The 26,668-nt window shown below is 32.2% G+C and overlaps 1 protein-coding gene across 1 annotated transcript; it reads right to left on the bottom strand.

The window, feature by feature from the left end:
• Nucleotides 1–2,767: 2,767 nt before the first annotated feature.
• LOC132740133 (deoxynucleoside triphosphate triphosphohydrolase SAMHD1-like) lies at nucleotides 2,768–24,327 on the bottom strand. Its single transcript, XM_060727983.1, has 9 exons — nucleotides 24,214–24,327; nucleotides 9,583–9,680; nucleotides 7,006–7,166; nucleotides 6,654–6,769; nucleotides 6,269–6,333; nucleotides 5,810–5,980; nucleotides 5,012–5,059; nucleotides 3,221–3,401; nucleotides 2,768–2,787 (listed from the first exon to the last, which is right to left on the bottom strand). The coding sequence occupies exons 2-9, from the start codon at nucleotides 9,658–9,660 to the stop codon at nucleotides 2,768–2,770; spliced, it is 840 nt and encodes a 279-aa protein (XP_060583966.1). The 5' UTR covers nucleotides 9,661–9,680; nucleotides 24,214–24,327.
• Nucleotides 24,328–26,668: the final 2,341 nt, after the last annotated feature.

The following is a 26,668-nucleotide window of genomic DNA, read 5'->3' as shown; positions in this document are numbered from 1 at the left end:
GATATTTGCTGACCGTTCCTCGTATAAGTCAGTTCGCCGTGGCATGCTTTACAAACTGCTTTTGTCTCAAGACAAGTATTTCCAAACATTGGAAGTAAATTTTGCTGGTGGAATTTTATATTGGCACAACTCGTTATCAACCTTAAAATGTTATTTGTTTGGTATTGTTTAAAGGAAAATAAACATGTTTTCAAAACTTTTGTTCATGTTTTTATGGGTGTCTTGATAACAAAAAATATGCTTGTTGTAGAATAGATAACAAGTCATTTATAAACCGAATTAATCTTTGTTAAAAAGTGTTATTGTAAAGAATTTATTTAATTTTTATCGTAGCACTTTCCTTTTATATCACATTTAAAATGTTTACATACCTTTTTCCATGTATTTTTAAATGAGCATCTGCTAATTCTAATGCATCGCAAATCCTGAAAGAAAACAAAAGCCAGTTGAACCGGGTGATGCTCCCCTAACAGGTTTTGGATACAGAGAAACTACTTCTTGTTGATATATCTTGTAATTTCAGAGTTATGTCCCTGACAAATTGCACATTATAAAAATGAAAAAAGAGCAAAAACTCTAATATTAGGAAAGGCGGATTAATGGCTTGTATGCACCATGCACTTCAACTGAATGAGAACTTTTCACATATAAAGTGTCGTGTTGATAACTCTTGTAGTTTCAGAGTTATGTTCCATACAAAGTACAAAGTGTAAAACTAAAAAGGGCTATAACTCCAAAATAAGGCAGGCAAGGCAGAGCTTTGCTTCTTTTGCACTGCACGTCTACTCAATAAGATATATCTACATACAAAGTTTTTTGTTGATACCTCTTGTGGTTTCATAGTTATATCCCTAAAAATGTTCACAGTACAAATTGACAAAACTCATCAATTAGACAAGGCAGAGTTCTTACGGTTCTTATACACTGCACTTCTACTCAATAAGATCTTGCTATCTACAAAGTTCCTTGTTGATATGTCTTATAGTTTCAGAGTTATATAGCGCACAAAGTTCAAAGTGTAAAAATGAACAAAGAGCAATTACTCCAAAATAAGGCAAGGCAATAAGATTAACGATTCTTATGCACTGCACTTTTCCTTAATAAGATCTATCTACCGATAAAGTTTCTTGTTGATACCTCTGATAGTTTTAGAATTATGTCCCGAACAAAGATCACAGTGTAAAAACTGAACAAAGGGTTATACCTTACAGAGCATAGTTCGAAATCGAATGGTATATTTTTAATAATGCATTTAAAGGCAGACAGTATTTACGTTAGTCTCTTACACATGACATTTCCAAACAACGCGAATCATTTATTTCACTTGAAGTTATATGGATAATATTGAAATAATATTTCAAGATAATATGTCAGAAATGACAAAACAAAAGATTGATCTTATTTCGGAATTGAAATTGATATAATGCATGTACATAAACATTTCAATAGCAAGTACATACATTATTCCGATGATTTTATGAGTCTTGTGCTGATATGCCCGTTTATGTAATGTCATCCTTGTGTAAAACATGTCATACAGGTCTTGTGCTACCTTAATTGTTTAATAAGATAAAACACAATTTGTTAACATATTACAGGTATAAGAATTCTAAAACTATATATTAACTCTTTACTTTAATATTACCCATTTCTACCTGTATAAAATGTTTTTGAAAAGATGAAATAAATTTAATGTTCCTAAAGACTTTATTTTACATTCATGTATAACTATTTTTTCTGATGAATGAGACATATAAGTCGAGGATGTGAGGACATCTTCAGAAGATATATTACTATAATTAAGTATAATATATGCATGACATGCCCTTATATTTCTACCATTTTATAATATATATCATTGAAACAAAAGCTACCTGTACGAGTAGTTAATAAATTTTATAAAGCGAATAGTTTATTATTAAGATGAATAATAAGTGTCATATTTGAATATGTATAAACGTACAAAATTATGTTTGTTAACAAATTAACATACTATAGTTGTATATGCTGTTGACTGGACAAGAAGATAATATAGCCAGAATGATAAAATATAACTTAATGATTTACAAGTTCTCAAATAGCTTTATTTCTTACAATTCAAACTTCTTCCGCTTGTTTTTTGATATCGAAAAATAAAAAAATTAAGGAATTCAATTCATGTACTATTAAAAGTCTGTGTTCGTTTATTTTTGTTTTGATTTTTAAATTCCGAAATGGCGTCAGTGTGCATTTTACTTAATTTTATGTAGGTATTTATTTTCAGTGATTATAAGATTCTTAAATAGGACATTCAGTCAGCAATGTTTTCAAACAAGTTACAAAGTTTGATAGAAGCTGTTATGTTTTACTTCATAAGATGACATATACGCATTATTTAAGGCAAGTGGTGTTTGTGACAAAATGGCTATCAGCTTAATCAACCAAATAAAACAGGTGCTCTTGTGTGTGGAAAAGGACTTACATGAATTTGCTTGGCCAGAATTTTTAACATTTATCTACCATTTATGTACATTTTAAAACTCAACCATACTTTTAATACGACGTCTTGTTTAATTTCTTGAGAAGAAATATTCACATTACTTCGATCGGGATTCGAACCCAAGACTCTTCACATCCTAAGCAAACAAATTTAGCCTCCAATATATTAATAATAAAAAGTCAGAAGTAAACACAATGCCTTTCAATGTGGAATATCGTTTGTTATCCTCATTTAAATATTTAGATAAAACACAAAAATAACCATGCATAACATACTGATATAATCCTTTTATGATAAATTTCTTTTTGCTGAAAATAAATCGTGTTGAATTTATATTTATTGACATTATGATGCCAATCCATCATTTTAAACGTATTCATTGGAATATATCTGCCCATAATAAAATAGCATCATTAGACATTGTGTTGTATTATAATTCGTAATAAAATTTCTGACAGTTAATAAGCCGTAAAATTTCACTTTGCAATATATCACCCATATACAGGCTTGGGCTATATTTATAAACTCTCAACCGTTTATACGTTAACCTAGCCATATAACTGGAATAAAACATCTTGATTATATTCTTTCTGCAATTGACCTCAAATGACAAAATTGAAATAGTCAATGAAATATACAAATACTGAGAACAAAAATGTTTATGTTTTAAAGATAAATGTTTATGACAGTTACTCACTTTATCTTTATAGCATATTTGTTTCCGGTATACTTGACCATTACCGGTATCTGAGGCGGTATTTGGGGAATCTTGCCTGCCATTTATCCCGTTGCATTTGATAACTCTTGCATTTGTAAAACACCTGTTGTAATCGACATTGACTTTCATTCTCAGCATGTAACTATCACGTGCAAGATAGTCCCATTTGTCAACGTCGATACCGTTTCTCTTATTTGCTACTATCTAAAACATAGATGGGATCAATCATGGTTTCTAATTACTAAAGCTGGTATACTTATTAATCTGTATATCTAAATTTCATATAAATGTTGCTGCATGTTGTACATATTGACCCAAATATAGACATTTATTTCTGATTTATTTCTGATATGTTTTAGATGTGCACAACTTTTTAAGATTGGTTTCAAATAGTACTTACTATTATGGCAATGTCGAATTTTCGCTTTTTCGCAGCAAAATTGGAAAATGTGAACACAAGATGCAACAAAGTCAGTTTTTCGAATAACTTCGTGTATGTCATTTTTCAATTTATGAGTCAAAATACTAAAGAACGACAACAGAAAGGCAAAAATACGAAACATAAAACGAGTCGTGTTTTTGCATGATTTGTCGTATCATTTTTGCAGAGAAAATGCTTAATTGCAAGTATACAATGAAATAGAACTGTTGTTGCGTTTCGTTTGTCTCACATTTTGCTTCTTTTTTATTTAAATTCTGCCTTGTGGCATTTTTGCATTGCTGCATGCGTACATTAATTAAAACAAGACATCTTACATATTGTGATAACATAAAATAGAAGCTGTTCATATAACAATAACTTCAACCCTTAGTCAATATTTGAAGGGTCATTCCCTTATATGCCTAAGAATATATAGAAAATCACTCATAATTATTTCATCTTTAAAAACTGATGACAATCTTTAAAATTTATACATGTTAAATGCTAAATAATACTATCCTTCATTTATATAAAATAATTTGATAATTTCCGTAAATCAACAGTATATACATATTTTGTCAATTAAATTATTGTAGAATATTGACCCCCCAAAAATTGTTGTCACTAAATATTGTAAAAATTGGAAACTACCTATTGATAATGTAATTTAATATCTTTTATTCAAATACCTAAACAATACATACTAAACTTTTGGCCAAGGTGACAATAAATTACGAAGAAACAAAATATCTAATCGTTGCGAGAAGCTAATCACAAAGAAAGATATACTTGTAGTAGCCGTATACCCGAGAACCATTTCCAAAAAATTGACATAATTATCCAATGGGTAATTGGGGTTGATTATTGTGTTATAATCGGGCCGTAGTAATAGTGTGGTCTAATAGGCATTTCTATACAAGAAAACTATAGGAAATATTGTCTTAGAAAGGTTAAAAAATATTTGTTTCTATCCAACTACGTAACTCCTATCACTGGATCAAGTCTATATAGTTTGTAGACGACCACAAGTTGATATTACTGCCTGCTGTGTAGGCTGCCTAAAATGTAGTTTATGGAGATAAAGCTTTTAAACATTTAATCATAAATGTATATTTAGCAACTATGGCTTATTGCTGCATCTGACTCGAACCATTTATATAACGTTTTGAGAGGGCCACATGAGGACTATTCCTGTGCAGCTATGTAGAAGAATGTAGTGTAAAAATTGATAAAGACGCATTATACACGATGGACATGGCTATCTCATATAAGCACAGTTGGCTTAAAAGTATGATTTTTTTTTCAAACAGGTTTGTTGATTTCTTCACCATAAATTATCAGTTTTTAACTTAGCTACGTTTCCCCCCATATTTTAAGTTATCGTAAAACGTACCTCATACATGTAACTTTTGTCTTTATTTCTACCTTTGTATGGCCATACCTGAAATATATCAATACCTTGTCAAATTTATGGAACAAAATTACATACTACATTAGTAATATTCAACCGATGTGCCATTTAAAAGCAAATAAACACACTAAGATTTAAATATTGCGGTGATAAAATATTCCTCTTTTAAAGTTATACATTAATGATTGTAGTTTCAAAATATTGACGGGACACTAAATATACGAAATAACATTTCAGAAAATATTAAAATAGTAAGCCAAAAAAAGAAGATATTCTTCAAGGTGTCTGTTTCTCAAATGAGGGACCGTAGGTTCGAGCTCAAGTTCGGACACAACGATATATCCTTAACTACATGACAGGAAAAATGTTTGTTCTTGGAAGTGTACTCAAAGGTGGGTCACATAATAATCAAAGACATTTACAATCCAGCTTAAAATAGTCCAGCCAACATAACTTGCTAATCCATGTAATCATAGCAAATACGTTGTACATTTCAATGATAAATTGGTTATCATTGTTCCTTGGGCGTTTTTCTACTTTAGTATTCTAACATGCATACAGTGATACTGTGTATCTTTAATAAAATAATATGGTTGTCATTTATTGCAACAGTTTGTTAGTCTCATTTTAATGCCTCTATTACTTAATATACTTAATGTGTTTAATTAAAATTACATTTTTCACTTTAGATGTCATTCTTCATTATCATTAAAAATGTTTATTACATTTTTATTCAATATATTTCTAAGCTTGAATTTGCAATTTTAGAGTGTTTCTTACCTCTTTTTCAATGTTTTCCGGATCATCAATCATTTCACAGATAAAGGTGAAGTCTTGTTCTTCGAAACGAGAAAGCCCGCATCCTGTAAGTATTTCTTGTATATCATTTTTCAACTGTCCGTCTTCGCTACTAAGCATGTACTCAAACATCTTTCGAGCAATACTTTCGTGCTGAAAAGTTACGTATATAATCTATCCTTTAGAATGCATGTACCTTAATGTTTGCTTTTACATGCTCATCAAATACTTTTAAATAATAAAAATGCCACATGATGCGTTTGCTTTTATTTTGTTAATTAGTATCATTAAATTTATTATTATTGCTCGTTATCAAAATAGCATTCATTGTTGGAACCAGTTGGCGGTATCAACGTTAATGCAACCGAATAAATTGACAAACCGCTTTTCTCAAAACATTGGAAAAAGAAAGTTAGATTTGTCTATACATTATCAACTCACCGTAAACTTCTTTTCCATTTTCGGCATGAATCTCTTTTCAAAAACATGAGAAAAGGGTCCTTGACCTAAAATGTTTTCAATTGAAAAACATTTTTTCACTTTCCTTAATTAACTTTTCAGAAAAACTTGTATATTTGAATATTATTTGCAAGTATAATTACTTACAACATTTCAATGTGTATATTACAAACTTTTTAGCAATTAATTTCATTAAAATAGATTTGTTACAAAAATACAGATGCGGGTAATAACGTCATCTATTGTCATTATTGTTGTCACCTTACTCTGTAAAATATATGTTGATCTGTGCAGGAATAGATTCATAAAATGGTGTGAACAAACAGTTCTTAGTTTTAAGGTTAATGGCAATCTTTCTCTACCTTACCTAAATCGTGGCAGAGTCCAGCTATCTCGACACACAGAATGTCTTTGTCTGATATTTCCTCGCCCGGTTGTCTATCTCGGATTGTTTTTAATAATTTTCCTGCTAGGTAGCATACTCTGTTGCGAATGAGAGGTTTAAAGTTATTCACGTGAATATTTTTTTCTGATTTGTTCTTATAAATGTGCTTGTTTAAAATGTTGTTCATAGTTGAATGCGACTATTGTGAAGAACAGAAGCATCATTAAATGTTCATGTCCACGGACAGACAAAATGTTTATTTTGCGGTTCACAGTGAACGTAAATACATGGTACGTTATCCAGCTATTCAAAGATATGTGGAAGAATCGCTTACCCTATAGAATGCTCGAACCTGTTATGACTGGCACCTGGGTACACCAGGTAACAGGTGTCGAGTTGTTTGATGTGTCTTAATCGCTGGAACTGAGGCGTGTCTATAATACGGATACACACAGGATGTAACTCCACTTGCCCATGAATAGGATCGTTAAAAGTCTTGTAACGTATATGAAAATAATAAAATATAATACTAAACTAATATGCGGTATCCAACTATTCAAAGATCCAAAACATTCCTGTAGATGTATCGTTTACCCTATAGAGTGCTCGAACCTGTAATGGCACCTGGGTACACCAGGTAACAGGTGTCTAATAGTTTCATGTGTCTCAATATCTGGAACTGGTGCGTTTCTATAATTCGGACACACACAGGATGTAACTCCACTTGTTCATGGACATGGTCGTAAAAAGGCTTGTAACATACATGAAATTAATGAAATGTACTGAACGTAAAAAGAAAGAAAAGAAAGAAGCTGTGTTTAAGTAGAGATATAGTGTTAGTTAACGCCGCCTTTCCTTGTTGATCTTGTTTATCATATTTTATTAGAAAAATCAAAATGTCAAATGAGATACATATATTCGGGAAAACGATTATGTGTCCGATAAATGATTTAAACTCGTTTTGAAGGAGAAACCAGCTTCCAATTTCATGTGCATGCACGGACCAGTACATTCGTGTTTATTTTATGGAATCTTTCATTGTTATGTTATTGACTTCCATGTAAAAAAGACGGTGATTTGTTTCTTCATTTCTTTTTAATTTTTAGACGCCTAGAAGTCCACAAAATTTACGCTCACGTGCGATTAGCATGCATAATGCTGGAATGAGATGAATACCGTCGCTATGAATATTGGAAGTTCTTCTCGTGCTACTCGACACCTAGGGCAACGTTTGCAAGCAACAGGACGCACAGAAAATCAACCACGTAGTAGACGTGCGCGCGTCACGACGCGAACCCAAAACCGCTGAATTCGGAACACCAACCTGAGCAATCGCTTCAAACCTGCTACAGCTATTGCTTCTAGCACCTCTGGTACACAAATCAACCGTATATCTACAAACTTTGCGCAAGCACATGCGCGAAGGTGGGCTACATGGATGTCGACCATACGTTGGTTGTGTTTTGAGGCGATGTCGCGGCGTAAATCGTGTTAATTGGCCACGTACATAGCGTTCTTTTCTCTGACGAGTCCAGGTTTTCCATCCGTCGAGCTTGTGGCAGGGTTCGAGTATACCGTAGGAGAAATTAACGTTTTGCCGACTGCTGCGCTATTGAACTTTTGCACTAATCTTGTCGTTATCGATGCGAATTTGATTGCCAACGCTACTGAGATGAGATTATTGCGGAGCATGTTATCTCCCTGTTTCAAATAATGCGAATATCTCTCTTTGAGTCATGATAATGCTACAAGCCATACAGCTTATGGCACTGTGGATTTCCTCAGGGGGAATAACATTATATTTATTAATGACTGGCCTACAAAAAGCCCTGCTCTAAATCCCATTAAACACGTTTTAGAAAATTTGGACCAACGTGTTAGACGTCGCCCTATTCCACCCTCAAACGTTTTTCAGCTAAGACAAGCCTTAATTCATGAATGGAACATCATTTCACAGGCTGAAATCAAAACACTAATCCGTTTTATGCGTCGACGATGCCAGGCAGTCCTCTATGCTGAACGTGGTCATACCCGATACTTATTCGTGATTTAAGTGGGCGACCCCTTGTGTACTTTAACTACCATTTTACTACTTTTGGAAAACCTCTCAGCAATATTTTTGTCACAAGAAAACACAGTAAGATACACTTTCAAAATATATAAATCTACTTTAATCCTTATTTTCATTGTTACGTTTATCATTTAAATAAATTCAGTATATAATATTTGTAAATAAAGCTAATATGCGATGCTCTAGTCTTGTCTTTTTCATTGTATTAATGGTGCAATAAAAATTGGTATGAAAAACATAATACTAAAAAGATATTAAATTAATAAACAAGCAACATCTTCAGCAGTACATTAAATTTCTCTTTTCATCTATACTATTGTTCGATTTCAAAAACAACGCATTTTGTTCAAAATTCGGACCGCGGTTTTGATCCGATGCAGAATGTCAGCTGAAAACGCCTTTTTGTCATTTTATTGCTTTCATTAGCCTTCTTTAGACATTTTCTTTGTGATTTCATGGTACATACGCTTGAAAAGACTTCTAATGTTACGTTTTAAACTGAAATTATGTTCACAACACTTTGATCATACAACTCAATATAATTTCCGATGTTTCGTTGGATGACCAACCTGTACCGGAGTAGTAAGAAGAATATTATATATATACTGCAAAAAATACACAGTTGCTGAAAACTTCCACTTTGTCAAACGTTTGATGTAAATGTGTTAAACCTCTTTCAACCACCGGTACGAACATGGAGTTTCTTTTATTTTTACTTTGGTTCATTTCCGGCATAACCTGACATGTAGGAAACATTATATAATTAATCATATAAAAAATTTGATGTATCAATTAATCAGCGTTACATTATATTATACAATAGAAACAGAATATTGATACCTTTCCTTGTGAAAAGATGTTGTTTGCACTCGCTATCGCTTCCGCACCGGGATCTAATTGTTCCGCCCGACCTTCCATTTATTTGTTCGAACTGAAAACTAAACAACAGTTATGAATGTTCCCATACAGGATTTTTTGTCAATATATTATATATATATACATGTATTATAAAAGTATCAAAAGTGATGTTTCACAAACCTAAAATGGAAGGAACTATTGTTATCAACTGACAATATTATGATCAATAGTCCCTTACCTTGACTTAGTAAAATAGTACCTCAAATCAATTGGTGTCGTTTAATAAATAAAAGCTAGTTTTCTTTAGTGATATTACAAGTCAGTTTTCCTGTCACCGAAGGATTTTTATGAAACAATCATTGGGCAAAATTGCTAAAATATTTCCGATCTGCGGAATAAATTCATCGCCTGAACTGAAAGACAACAAAAATACTTTAAACGAGCTATTCTCCTTAATTATTCGGTAAATTATGATAAAACTATACGTCAATTATCCTTGGATAGTTTTCTATAAAAGTTTTAAACTGGGTCCAGTCTGCTTAACAAAATTGTCGCCAGAGCTAAGATAGAAAAGACTATAAAATTATACTTTATATAGCGAACAGTATAAAGTGATTTATGTTTGTACAGTTACATCTTATCTACATCTTAACACACTTAAGGCATTTCTGGTGTTTAAACACTTTTCAGTGTAATTTCATCTTTCGGTTTATAGGAAATTTTTCACCACTTGGTGTCGCACGCAAATTTTTTATCTGATTTTTTTTTATTTTATTTTATTTTTCAAAAGTTAATCTCAAGAAATCTTTATTTGGGAAAACTTATTTATTCTACCACATGGATCCATAACGCAAGCAGCTTCAATGTTAAAAGGAAATAGTTTTATCGGCGTGAGCTGCAACGACGGCCGTTAGATGACCTACTTAGGATAGCGTGGGTTTGTTACATAAATTGTATCGTTCCTTTTCATTAATCTCTTTGTTGGAGAATGGTTAAGAATGTTATGTTACTGGACCACTCTTTTACAAAGCGCCTCCAGAAATGGTGTGGTACGAAATGTTTGTTGAATTTAAATTTAGATTCGGACCGGGTGCAAGTATATTGGCATGGAGTGGGCGGAGTTTATGTAAAGTCTAAAGCGAAATAACTTTGGTGTGATGTATATTTGGTAAAATTATTGGAGATAAACTGCACAGTCGTAGACATTGGAAGTAATGATTTATGCATCCCAAATTTGTAGCCAAATCAGTATGCGGATAGATAGCGTTAATAATTTATGTACAAATATATTTAGTCGTGGTAATCAAGTTGTTGTCATCTATGAAATGTTACATAGAGCTGGTGACCATGTATATAATGCCAAGGCTGACGCAACAAATCAGTTATTAAAATCATATTGTGAAGACAAGCCTTCCCTAATATTTTGGATTCTGACATTGACTCGGACCAGGAAGTTCAATCCATGCCCTCTAATCATGAACAAATGGACACCCATGAGGATGATGTTAGTCTTAGCACCATCGATTCTGGACCTGTTCCCCTTAATTTGGGTGAAAACCCAGTGGATTTAGGAACCTTTAAGTCTTGTCCATCCTCTTCCAATATATGTCTATCATACAAAGGTTGGCCCAATCTATTGATAACTGGTTGTTGTATGACACTAAGTTTAGGCAGCAAAGGGCAGCAAATCCTCAACCATGGGGATAATCCATACAGAATATTTATTTTTTGCTCAATTGACAAGCCAGCCAATCAACGGGTCCAAAACAACAACCATTCCTTTCGGAAATAACTCCTGCCCTAAATTTTTCAAAGAAAATGTTACTGTAAGGAATTTCAAAAAAGATACTCTTGGTCAAAAAAGTCCTGCTTTTTCAGTCACAAATGTGCAAACTGTGAAGGACAGCATGCAGCCATCTCCTGCTTCCTTTTGATTATAGGAAATTCAAACAACCTAACAAAAAAAGGAAACAACACAGCCAAGTAATAAGGGCTTTATGGTATCAACTCCTATAAATGGAACCTCCCTACAACAATATCTTGATAGTTTTTCTCTCAAACAATCCGTAATTGATGGTTTTACTTACGGCTTTAGTTACTGTCGGTTATGTCCCGGCCTTGTCAGCCAACAACCACCGCTCTGTTGGCACTCACCTTGATTTTGTTCGCACGAAGCTTTCCTCTGAGACTTTAAAGCAAATAATTTAATGGCCTTCTAAGACTAAATCGTTGCATGACGTAGTTTGCTCCCCTTTTAGGCGTCGTCTCTAAAAAAGACCATCACTCTTTAAGACTCATACATGATCTATCTTACCCCTCATGGGGATCCTCAGTTAACACATTTATTCCAAAAGATAATTCAGAGGTTTGTTTAGAACTTTTTGATGATGTAGACAAATTGGTCCTGTCTTCTGGTTACTATTGTGAAATCGCTAAGGCTGACATTGAGGATGCATACAGATTTATTTCTATGTCTCCTTTAGATTTCAGAAAGTTGGGCTTTTCTTTTGATAATAAGTTTTATTTCGATACAGCACTACCTATGGGAGCTTCTGCCTCATTCGCTATATTGGAAAAATTTCCATGTTGTTTACAGTTGATTTTGAAAACCAAATGTGAAGTACAAAAAGTATCACACATTATAGATGACTTCATTTTTGTTGGTTCTGCTGATACTGGGGAATGTTTTAACTCCTTGAAAAAATTCATATCGTTGGCAAAAGAATCCGCCAATTAAACATGCTAAAACGGTCCTGCCTTCTACCTGTGTAAAAGTGCATGGTATTCTTATTGATACTAAGTAAATGATCGCCAAACTTCCTCAGAACAAAGTGCAAGCCCTAAGATCCTTACTTAACTCGTACAGGAAAAGAAAGAAAGTCACTCTTAGGGAATTGCAATCATTATTTGGTCATATAAACTTCGCTTGTATATTCGATGTTTCTTACGACGTCGTTATGATATAACTGTGGGAATACACGGTAAACATCACTACATTAAAATTGAATAACGATTACAGGGCTGATATTCAATTGTAGCATGATTTCATTCATGACTACAATGGTTACACTCTTCTTACCGGGGATAGATTAATATCAAATCAAACTATGAATATATTCACATATTCAGCCGGTTCTAAAGGCTTGGGCATTGTTTACTCCAATGACTAGACATTTGGCTGTTTTCCATTTCAAATCCAACAGCTCCATATAAATATCTTAGAGCTATTTCCAGTAGCATTAGCAGTTGTAATGTTTGGTCATTTATGGTCAGGAAAGAATGTCGTATTTATTAGTGACAACTTGTCTGTAGTCAAACTTCTAAAGACAAAATAATGACCAATTTAATAAGATTTATAGTTATAAAGGCGCTAAAGGTCAACCTTTGTTTAAATCAAAACATATTAGTTCATCTAGAAACATAATCTGTGATAAATCATCTCGATTACAGGTCAAAGAAGCCCTTCAGCTCGCTCCTCATCTAAACAAATGCCCAGCACCCATTCCACTGTCAATGACTCCATGGCTTTTGCTGAAATAAAAGGCAATTTGGTAGCGGCATCCCTAGCAAGAATTACCAGACAAGCAAATAACAGGTTTTGGGCACATTTTGTTGAGTTCCTAACATCAAATAACTTGTACCAAGACATGCCTTTTCATGCGAATGTCATCTCTGACTTTGTGACTTATTAACATTTAAAGAATTTTGAACCATCTTAAGTTAGCAGCCACTTATCAGCAATTACTTATTTCCATCTAGTGGCTAGGTTCCCTGACCCCTGCGATTATGTTAAAGTTAAAAGAATGATCCTTTGGGTGTAAAAAAACTGGCCCCCTCTTTTTGATCTTTTGAACGTCATCCGCCAAGCTCGTCTGCCCGCGAGGGGGGAAAATATCATATGAGCTTTTTTTCAGGTAAGTTTAGAAAAGTATAAAAATTCTTTAATGACCTCTCCTCCTTCATTATTGGGATGATTTTGATAAATCTATACAGGAATAAGGGGCATTTATAAAAGATACCCAAATGGTTTCGGTCTGTTGAACAAGATGGCCACCAGTGCTACAATTACAAAAAAAAGTGTTTTAACATCTTATATTCAACCCCAATAGATTTTGATGAAACTACAGAAATGATAATTGGTCAGACTTTTACTAAAATTGATAAACTTTATCGGTCTGCTGAACAAGATGGCCACCAGAGCTAAATAGAAACCCTTAGAACGAGATCTACTTTGTGAAGTACAAAGGTTGAATTGTCTTTGACTTTAATAGTATTCCCTCTAAGGCAATCTTTTAGAATGTATTTATTAGAGGAATCTCCTAACTCTAAACACAATCTAGAACAACAGTCATTGGAAAAAGGCTTTAACCTGGTTGAAACAGTTATACTCTCGTCATGGTCTTCAGAAACCAGAAATCAGTATAAAAATGCTTGGAGATTATACTATTCTTGGAACGTAAAGTTTTTATTTTATTTGTTCAAATTAGAAAGGCCATATTGTGATATGTGTAGTCATTAATCTAAGCTTATATATGGTGTAAATCGATAGTTAATCTCTTGCTTCATAAAGAGCGTTTTTAACTATAAACCCCCCGAAGCGTCCGAAACCCAAATACTTAGTGGGATGTGAATATGTATATACGTGTTAGCCGATGGCTTTGTTTTTCATTTAGCTTTAGCTGTAGAGAAGGATGAGGGTTATTATTGAAATGAAGTCGATCATTTTTTATACCAGTAAATTATTTTTTGTATGGGCATTTACGCTGCTCAGATGTTTTCTATGCATCAACAACCGAATAAAGTATGAGATTTCCTCATTATATGGTATACTGCCAGGTGCGATGGCAAAGACCTCAATAGGCGGGAAATTTGGTTATTTTTTAAGCGCAAAACGTCCAAGAAGAAGGAATGCTACACCTTGTTGGAATTAATAAAAACTTATAAATTAACAAAATTACACTAGAACTTAACAAAAGCTGTCGGTAGGACAGCACGCTCGACTATTCTAAGTGCTTGATAGTTAAAGAGCCTTGATAATGTTAAATTTTCTAAGCTCACAAAAGGGCTAATTTTTTTTATAAATTCATGTTATATGCCTTAGAGAGAGTCTAATTATACAGTATTGACTTGACTATTTGGAAGGTAATGTCACAAGGGTGTTTTATTGAGTATAATAATACTAATTACCTATGAATATATAAAATTGACAGAAAAGGTATTAAGATGTTTTATCAAGTAAATCACTGCTTTATTATTATGAATGCATAAAATTGTCCCAAAGAAAGGCACAAACCCTTCAGTAGTTATGGAGATAACAGCTTACAAGCAAAACTTTACCATGAATTTCTAAGTTGAAAAAGGGAAGAAAAATCAGCCTAAATGCAAGATAGAATTATGGATCTTTGTCAGTGACCTGCAATTCTGACATTAATTGCATATGTGAAGTTTTAAATAAATATCTTTAATAGTTATTGAGATATGTAAAACTTGCATGTAAACATTAACCAAGAGACTAAGTAGAAAAGGGGATATGAATCAGCCTTAATGCAAGATAGAGTTATGGAACTTGGTCAGTGACATACAATTATGACCCTCAAATTATGACCCTAAGTACATGTGTAAAGTAAAGTAAAGTAAAGTAAATATCTTTGAAGACCTTTAACCTTTAACCAAAATTTCTTAGTTTCAAAGGGGCAAATAATTCTGCAAATATTGCAGACAGAGTTATGCAATTTTGCAAAATGATGTACATTGTTACTATAAATAAGTATTGTAAGTTTCTATTGAATATCTCAAGCAATAATTGAGATATTTGACTTTACAAAAAACTTTAACCAAAATTTCTAAGTTAAAAAGGGGCATAATTCTGTCAATATTGTAGGCAGAGTTATCCAACTTGTCAATCTGATGTATCTTATTACTATAAATAAGTATTGTAAGTTTCAATTGAATATCTCAAACAATAATTGAGATATTTGACTTTACAAAAAACTTTAACCAAAATTTCTAAGTTAAAAAGGGGCATAATTCTGTCAATATTGTAGATAGAGTTATCCAACTTGTTAATCTGATGTACCTTGTTACTATAAATAAGTATTGTAAGTTTCAATTGAAAATCTCAAGCAATAATTGAGATAATTGACTTTACAAAAAACTTTAACCAACGCAGACGCCGACGCCGACGCTGACGCCGACGCCGACGCCGGGGCGACTACAATAGCTCTCAAAATTTCTAAGTTAAAAAGGGGCATAATTTTGTCAATATTGTAGGCAGAGTTATCCAACTTGTCAATCTGATGTATCTTATTACTATAAAATAAGTATTGTAAGTTTCAATTGAATATCTCAAACAATAATTGAGATATTTGACTTTACAAAAAACTTTAACCAAAATTTCTAAGTCAAAAAGGGGCATAATTCTGTCAATATTGTAGGTAGAGTTATCCAACTTGTCAATCTGATGTACCTTGTTACTATAAATAAGTATTGTAAGTTTCAATTGAATATCTCAAGCAATAATTGAGATATTTGACTTTACAAAAAACTTTAACCAACGCAGACGCCGACGCGGACGCTGACGCCGACGCTGGGGCGACTACAATAGCTCTCATATTCTTCGAAATCATTTGAAGAGTTTTTGTAACATATCACTGAAATATTATATGTTATTTTGGTTTTGGAGTGATATATGTGTATATATTACCTGCCAAGATTTTATATCACCCGAGCCGTCAGGCGAGGGTGATATAAAATCTTTGCAGGTAATATATCCACATATATCACTCCAAAACCAAAATAATAATTTTATTACCATTCCCCAGCCGAGTTAAGACGATTTTAAAATAAATCATTGCTACTTCAACAGAAACGTCGAGATAAGATTCCCTTTAGGGTACCCCGTCATCACTACATGACGTCACATAAATATGACGTATTTTCTTTCGAACATAACGAATGTAAACAAGGGAAAAGGAGTAGTCTGTTGAACGCACTTTTTTGGAATTAATATCAAGTTTCACAAGGTCATATTTGTTTTCAATACTGATGAGAATATTTATGATTACTCTATTTTGGTAAATATTTATCATTTGACAGTTAAAAAGTGCTTGTAAATCGGAATTTACATCGCGTAAAATCAAACCGTACGCGCATCGCCACAGCGCATGTTGTTTAGAACGTGGGGTACCCAATGAGGAAGTTTAGTGTGTATATTACCTGTCTGGCACGGTAATATCAATTTCTTTCGGGTGATCACTATCCAATCAAAAAGGCGGAAAAAATCTGGAAGGGTAATTAAATATTATCTTTGTGATTTTTCTTATTTATATTCTCATAAATGGTTCAGTAATTTTGAATCAGTTTGCCATGGTCAAACAATATTTCTCTAATGGCTGAATTTTTGTACACAGTTTGTACTCAATTACTGTCTTATTAGCAAACCAATCTAGATGTTATATAGTCTATAGAAATAAAGCTAATACATGTAACTCTGAACAGCTTTTGTTTTTTTAATTGATGCTTGCTTTGAATAGTTATTAAACATGTTAAAGTTAAATACTTTCGGTTTTGATCGTAGAAATGATTATTATAGGTAAATAAAAGAAATGAATTTCAAATCAGTCTCGGGACTGTATTACATATCCTAATATACAATAGTATCCCATAATTATGCCATGCTTGAACTGGTACCTAAAATATCGAAATTTAATGTTCATATTAAGTAATAAGAGATTAATTTATCATTGTAGTAAAAATTATAAACTATAAATGCATTCTATGGCAACACACAGACAATTTTTTTACTTTTTTTCTACATCTAAGTGCTGTTTAGCCATCTCAGGGAAGCAGATTAAATGGCAATTTGACAGTGGATTATAGATAAGATAATGATATGTTATTACAGTTGTACTCAGTATTTATAATGATATTTTCATAATCAATGGAACAGTTTTCTTCATATATGTTTCCAGTTTATATTCAGGTGTATTATAAATTTATTACTATAAACTAACATTTTTACAGCTGTCAAAATCATTGATTCAGTCAAATAACCAATACATCATACAAGAAAAAACATCACATGCGTTTTGGGTCTGACCAATTAAAAATAAAAATAGATTGAAAAATATCACATTTATTTTTGCTATTTGAGATAGAAGATTTCCACAGCATGCTAATTCTTTTAATAAGATAATATCGTTGAAATTAAAATTGATAAACTTCCTTATTATTTAAATATTTCTAGTTACCAAATACTTGCAGAATTGAATAGAATATAAATACATATAATGAAGTTAATCTGGGTCTAAGAATATCTCGGTATATTACCACTTACATTTGTGATAGAAATTTGTAAATAGGAGATTTCAAGTAGTATTTCGCTCACCAAGATCCCCTATGGAGATTTTAATGAAAACGTCAGATTTTATATGTACATGTATATACATTTAGAAATGTAGTTGAAGTATAAAACAGTACAGCAACATTATATTTTACAAATTTAGCTCATTTTACTTTACGGCTGTATATTTATTGTCCCTGTAATTTATTAACATTTTTATTTTAAAAACCTTGCAAATGATATCATCTTATCATCAACATACTTCTAACTACCCTCACAATTATCACTATAATCACCCACATTGACATCAATGCAATAAACATACTCCTGCTCACCATCTGAATCATCAGTCACATGACTATTTCAGTTTTTAAGAGGACGATCATTTTCATGAGAAGCAACATCATTTGAGTACCTGAATTGTTAAGGTTAATACTTGGTTGCTGCTCGCCATTATGCGATAATGGCCCGAAGATGTGCATAACGGCCTGAGGGCCGCACCAAGTATTAACGTATTTAATACCTATGTCCGAAATACGGCGTTTAGACATCGCCGCTAATTTTGGTTGTCGCCCTTTCTAAGAAACGGACAGTTGTCAATTTAAACAAATATCTGTCATACTGTGTAACAGTTTAACAATCCGATAAACTTAGAAAACAAGACAACACAAAATAAATACATGTATAAGAAAATGTTGTTTTATTGTTGTTTTATCGATAAATACAGAATCCTACTCTGCACATTTGTGTAAGAATTACATTTAGATCTAGTGCCAGTTTTTTCATGAATGTGTGTGCCTTCAAGCACAGGGGCACAGTGATGCAATTTTCACATATACTGGACTAGTGGCATTCGGCCGATTTGGCGAGTTCAACCCCTTGGTTATATATATTATATATACAGGATATTTTTTTTTCTAGAATTACCTTTTTTACACTATCCCAACACTGTGCTGGGTCCCTGTGCCATCAAGAACGGTTTCTGAGACTGTCTAGGTCTAAATGCGAACGATCCGACCTTTCCGTACAGTCAATCTAAAGTCACTTTTTTGAATTTCTGAGGGTCATGTATTGTCTTTATTTTGTAAATCGTCAATGATAAGCTTTGCTGATTGTGATTAATTATGTCATTTAAACTTTAAACAAAAATTGTGTGCAAGTGACTACAGTTCATTCAACGTCAGCTGCCATCTTCAAAGTCACTGAGAGTTGATAACGTCAATCTGCACGTGCGATCATTCACTCGCCCTTTATGGAAAAATAATGCAGCGTAGCAAGGCGGCCAAAATTGCATAATGACCTAGATCTTGCCATAATGGCCCTGAAATACCATAGATCGTGTTACTATATATAGTAACATAGGTATTTATCAGCTTTTATGACCAAGCTGATAATTATAGGTACATTTCATATATTAATAAACTGTCTATACCATGACACTTTGCACATCCTTTTTGCTCAACATCATAATCATCAACAAAATCACAATCGTTAACAATATCATCTTCACCATCATGACAATCACAATATTTCTGCTCATCATCACAATCATCAACATGAAAATCACAATACAAACAATTAAAATACCTCTGCTGATCACCACCATCATATGATTAATCATCATCATTAAAATCAACAAACTTCTGCTTATCATCATAATCAATATCAACACAATAATCATCATCACAATCAACATACTTCAGCTCATCATAACCATCATAACTACAATCTAAATCCTCTTGCTAATCCTTACTTCTATCAACATAATCATTTTTAATCATCACTTTTATCAACGTTATCATTATCATTTGCAATCAACTTACTTATACCATCGTCGTCATCACCATCAACAACATAATGATAGAAAGTCTTAAGTCATTAACCATCCCTTTTTGTGAGGAACAGGCGCAACAGGATTTCTATCACCGTGATCATCATCATTATCATCATTGCAATAAACATCATTCTGCTTCTTATCAAAATCATTAGAATTATCGCAATCAACAAACTTCCCTTTATTATCATATATATCATCTATGAAAGGCTCTTTGCCCCTTAAATATACCCTTCGGATAAGCATTTGCACCCTTTCCCTTAATCTGGTACTCCATGGACAATCTAAGGAAGACACTTTTCATGAAAATGCCCGCCCCCTCCGACAGGTATTTCCTGGACCTATAGAAGGCACTTTTCACGAAATAAACCACACCAGAAAGGACATTTTCAATCTTATCTTCCCGCTTGATGGTTAGTCCTTTGAACGGCACTTTCTTTATAAAAATACCCCTTTTTGAAACAGTCTTTCAACCTGGACGGTTACCTCGATTAGGTACACCTTGTACCACCTATTGTATTGAAATACTTTTCCTGAAAAAAAAAACCCTCAACGAGCATTTTTAACCCTCAAAGGACATGTACCCCTAGGTAGACCTATAATTGGCAGTTGTTCATTATACTTTTCTCATGTTATGCTTTTGTTAAAAGACTGAACATGCTAATATTTCCAAGGTGAACTTAAGAATAACTCCTTTTTTCCCCTTTGAATAAACATCACTAAGGAAAAGACCTACACAGGGGCCTACATAGGCTTATTTTGAATATACGTCAAATTCAGTTCATAGGCCGAAAGGTCGCTATTACAAGGGATTTAAGGGAAATCTAAGCAATAAAATGTCATTTAAATATGATAATATTATCTTCATCTATAGTGAATATATAATATCAAGAATTGAATGTTAGAGAAATATGCATGATGTCTAACGTGAACACAGCTTTAAATAATTTTAAAGTTGTTAACCATTTAAAAGAAACAAAATGTCTCTATTGTTATCGAGCTGTTTACAAAGGTGAGATAAACATGAGATATAATCAAGGAAAATATTGCTTTAAAATGGTCTCTATAACGATAAAACAAACACGGCAGATTAATTGTTTAAGTGTAACAATAAACAATAGTATCCGCAATACACCCAAGATTTAGTTTCACCATTTAACTAAAGTACTTCAAAAAATAATGATTAATGAAGTGCGCATTAAAATGTCAATTTTAGAGAATATCTTTTTAAACAATTTTTCATCAAGCTTATTCTTTCAAATCTGATCCGGTAACCAGTTACAGCATAAACAATGTTTTCTGTGTGTTTTTATAAAATGAGATGGTGTAAAAATGATGACTGGGTTACACTCTGTTACAATATTTTAGTTTACATATAAAACAACTTGGTAGAACAATTTCCAAGGTAACCTGTGCGCACGACATACCGTATAAGTACTTATTTCTGCGGGCTTAATATTCTGCGATTTTTGTTAAATTAAGAGGTTTTAAATTTTCTACGATGTCATCATACTCGCATTGATGAATTTTTTATTTCTGCGTTTTAATTTAGATATTTTTACAAAATTAACAGATACAAACAGAAAACATTTCAAGATTTGTTTATGTAACATGTACATTACTTCCTGTAAACATGCAGTCGACTTATAATGTGTTTCATTGTAATAATCATGTATCGGTATATAAACGTTTATAAACAAAAATCAACAACGTGCAATGACAACAATTTATTGTAATACTGCATGTGTATAAATATGAAGTGTGAAAAATAAACAATGGTTAAATCGCACGTAGACACAAGATCTTATACAAATACAAAAGGGGATGTTTATTGCACCCGCCAAACCATAATAGTTTTATTTTACAAAAAAATCAAGATTAGGGTGAGCGAAAATCATACAAACATGATATGTATTTAAACAAAAAGAACAAGTAAATTAACTATTTTTCTAATATTTTATGCATGACGAATAAATAAAGAAAAAATCGCATCTATAAAAGACGATAACAGTTCATGGTAATGAAATGAACAATACCGGTAGTTGACATATTCTGACATAGTCATAGGGTAAGGCTTAATTTTCTGTGCGTTGTCGTTATGAATCGCACAAATAGCAGAAATAAAGTTCCCGCAGAAAAAGTACTTATACGGTAGTACAATGCAGTATCTCGTGCGCTCAACTTAGTAACTCGTAACATATTAATTGAATTTATGAATATTGTCTTTTTTTGACTATGACACATTGTAAAAGTAAACACTTTTGTTCGTATAAAAGTTACCAGACACAAGAACTACATTTCAGTTTGATATTTACAAATGAAATATGCAATAAAAGGCGTTTTAATTTGATATGCATGGCAATTAGCGAAGAAGGGGAAAATGTAAAGTGCGGGTAAACATATTGTTTAAACATTTAAAAGAACATGTGTCCATATTCATGGAATTTTCGTGAACATTTAAAAAAATATTTAAAAGTAATATGTTGATAAGGAAACAAATAAAGTAATTTATACATTACAAACGGTACTTAAAATCTTCCTCAATTGAAAAATCCAAAAACATTTCCCTCACTGCATAAATCACGCAGTAGAAATATGATAACAAAACACCGAATCAGCAAATGATTGCCATAAATATGTAAATTATTTCTAGAATTGTAAATATTTCTATTTTTTTTAAATCGTTGTGCGTTTTTCTCAATTTTTTAAATTTGATTTTTTTAGAATATTTAGGCTCATCTGGAGGCATGCAGCTTTAAAATTGGTTTTGAATTTAAGTAATACATTTTCCTAATATTCAACAATTTTAAGGAATTGTCTTTCCAGTAATTACTCTTTAATTTGTGATAAGAAACAAATGTATGTCTATAAAGTAGCCAACAAAGTATCAAAATTTTGCTAAATTTTTAGTGTTGACCCCAATCTATAAAAATAAAAATTATCCAAGAATTCTAGTTAAATGGAAACTTCCAGTAACAGTTTCAAAAGTAAATGCAGCTTGTGTTCTGTGAAACAAGTCATTATAAAACAAATCATTATTGAATTGCAAGTGAAAAGTGTAAAGAATATCTATAAAAGATAGAATTTAAAAAAAATTTCGTCATAATCTTCTGAGTTTGGGCATAGAAAATATTTTTTGAATCAAAACAGATACTAAAACTGTTCATTTTGAAACACATATAACGAAAATAGAAAAAGGAATATATGCAGTAGTTTTGCCTGCCAAAAATGAAGAAATACATCTAGATAATTAATAAAAACAATAACTTTTTAATTAAGCTTGCGCTCATCTTACATGCCATCCTGGATTTTTTAGCAAACCCATTTATATAACTTACATAATAATATTATCCATCGAAATAATGTTATTTTAGATAAATTAGCCATTGTTAACCTTAACAAGCATAATAAATGAAAGAAAGAAAATACAGCAACAAAGAATGCAAACATTTTCCGAAGAAAACATGTTTAATATTGATAAGATATATTTTCAATGAAACATGGCGGTCATCCTAGAAGCCATTTCAGTTGTCATATAAGGGTATGACAAACAACAAATCAAAAAATATAAATTATAAAAAAATGTGTTTACTTCTTTCAAACATTTCAGCAAGAAAAATGGATGCCTGTGTAAGAAATCCCACAAATAGAGAATATAATATCATCATTTAAGACGCCATCTGTATTTTGGAGTTTCTTGGAAAGGAACTTTTGGGACCATTATGATTTTTTTAAATGTAAAAACTATAAGCTTTCAGATAAGTTTTAATTCTGTGCAAATTTTGTCTGGGTATACTGAAGCACAGACTCTACTATTTCATTGTAATATTATTGCCATAATATAAACATATAAAGCTTTAATTTGGTCAAAAAGTAAAATAACAAAATAGATATTGGCAAAACGGTGCCCATTTAAGACTCCTGACAGGCTTTTTCTCATGAGTGACGTCACCTAACCTTAAATAAAAGATATTTTTTTCTGGTCTTAGCAACCAGTATGCAAGAAATTGTGATTACCCGAGAAAATACTTGACCTTTATTAGTTAAAGAACACAATAATAAATAATAATAAAATATTGTTAGGAATATTCTTTTAAATATTTTAGCGAACATCATAAAACTGCAATATTTTAAGCATACATGTATAATGGCATTCATTCATGTGAAGAATGATACGGGCACTAAGCCTCCCTCTCCAAAACACGAATATTTGTGATTCGAGGCACAGTTTAAGTGCCATGATAGAGATGATTAAGTTGGTTAATGTACTCATGTTCGTAAAGATTATATATCCAATTATACAAAAATTATATTTCCTAGCGATTCTCTTCGTCCGAAAGAAAAATCATAATGCGTCATAGTTTTCTTGATAGCAGTAGTATGTTTGTCAAAAACTATGCATTACTTCATTCAATCTCAAAATTGATTAAAGAAATACCTTTAGATTTGTTGAGATCAAAATGAGGCTTTCGTTACATTCCACATAACATTCTGTATTGTAGACGATCAAGAAAACTCGTCAAAATGCAATCACGCAGTCGGAATAACATTAAAATACAAATCGTTTGTTTATCGTTTTGAACAAAAAGTATTATTTTGTTGTAAAACTGAAATATTAGTTACACTTATTCAAATGAATGTAAAGATTTTGACAATTGCCTTTGTTGAATATATTTAGCTATGATGATCTACTATTATGTATTCTATTATTTCTTACTATCATCTAACTAAACATTGTCAACTGTAAACAACTTTTTGTAATCTTTTTATCTGTTGTGTACAGTCTTTGTCATTCTACAATAGACGTTTTACTCACACAAGAACAAGAAACACTTATCCGTCCCTACGGCAGTATACATTGTTGAAAGTGTATGGAAATGTGAATTTACCCTTTGAACTTAAATTCAACAGGGGTCATTTACCAGTACTATCTGAGATGTATCAACATGTTGCACATATTAGAATTTTCGACTGGTTTGACTGTACTTGTTGATTATACATTATTATCGATAACCATATTCAACAAACCTGTTTTTTATTATTATATTCCTTATTTCATTTGATCAATTGGCATCTGTTGTTGAAGAGTGGCATAGCAGTGGTCTGAGTAATATGTTTATATGCATAGCACACATGGTATGTGTTTAGCAAATCTAATGATAGACATACATGAGCAACGGATATGCGTATAAATAATTGGAATTTTCCAGGAAAGTTCAAGGGATCATAACGCTGTCAAAAATTATCAATGGTACCCAAAACAATGACGAATCTGTTTCCTAAATTTCTTTTCAATTTGTGCAACCTCTGCAAAGAAAATGAACGGAAACTGCAAATAATTGGTCCAAGGGATATTACTCTGACAAAACCAAAACAGATTTTGATCTTGATACCCTTATGACAATTTTTTGTTTGTTTGTTTGTTTGTTTCATTTTACGCCTTTTTCCAACAGTATTTCAGTCATATAGGCGGGTAGTTTCCTAACCATCGTTCCTGGAGAGTTACACCAATACTAGACTACCTTCCTCCGTGCTAAACTACCAAAGCCATTATGACAAATATGTATTCAGTATGTGCAACCTCTGCAAAGAAATAAAGGGCAAATGAGAATAGTTGAAATGTTTAAGTCCAAGGGGCAAAATTGCTTCATAGTATCAAAAACAGACCTTGGCCAAGAGATTTTTATCTTGAATCTATATACCAAATTTCATTACAGTATGTGCAACATCTGCAATGAAAATGAATGAAACACAAACACTATCACCCCCATCCTCAATTCCTCACAATCATCAACACAATACTTAACGATATAACAACAATTACTAGAATCACAATTAAACAACAATAAGTACCAAAGTTAATTTCCGTCATAATTGATGTAATTTCCATCATCATCATCATCATTATCATCATCATCATCATCATCATCATTATCATCACATCATCTTTATAAATCGATATGATTTTTATTGTTATATTTATAATCATTATTATCGTTATTATAATTAGATCGTAGAGGTAGTGGAATTTAGATGGGATTTTAATGTGTTCTGCTATTCTAAAATTGCATTTGCAAATGTCGTTTATGTGTAAAGTATTATTTATTGATTTGCTTTTCTAAAAAGTGTGATTGAAAAAGTTTTATCGTAAATATGGTTCTCATTATCTAAAGATATATTCCTGGAGAAAGCTTAAACAAAAACGTGTTTTAATGCATCTTTATTTCAAGTTCAAGAATATTGATATATCCTATGTACTTCCGAACGTTTTTGAAGAACGTGTTGTTCGAATGCGTTGCGAGGTTGAAGACGCCAGTCAAGAGCGACTTGGCGACAAAGCTACTACTAAAGCATTTGAAAAGCTGTGTCAGGAAAACAGCTATCCAAAAGTACTCCTCCAATAATATATTGTTTCCATTTGAATAGGGACATAAAGCAAATACTAAGATAAGTCATGTTCTCCAAAATTGTTTGTTACCTGTTTTTTTTTATTTGAATGTGCTTTAATTAAACTAGTTTTTCTTCAGCCTGGACAGTACACAAAGTATAAAGATTGAGCAAGTTTTCTAACAAACAATATTCGAATATTCACAGGAGGAACCAAATTTGAAACTTCAAATATGTTGTAACTTACAAAAATGATACTTTAGTCGTCGCCGTGACAATAATTATTGCAAATTTTGGTGTAATAACGCTTATTCATTATGCAAAGGAAAATGTGTGGCCCAGTTTTATTTTACATTGTACTAGGAAAGTTTTATGTCGTTCGACTTTCATTTTTTGTTCTTATTTGCCCTAGTGTTATCTGGATGGGGTTTTTAACTATCATATTTATGAAAATTGGCAAGAAACTAAAAATTGTCAGTCATAACATCGATGACTTCCAATAAGTA

This window comes from Ruditapes philippinarum, unplaced genomic scaffold (genome assembly GCF_026571515.1).
Source record: "Ruditapes philippinarum isolate M1 unplaced genomic scaffold, ASM2657151v2 ctg8524_1_1_1_1, whole genome shotgun sequence".
Taxonomy (NCBI): Eukaryota; Metazoa; Mollusca; class Bivalvia; order Venerida; family Veneridae; genus Ruditapes; species Ruditapes philippinarum.
This window is presented reverse-complemented; position numbering and strand designations above follow the sequence as displayed.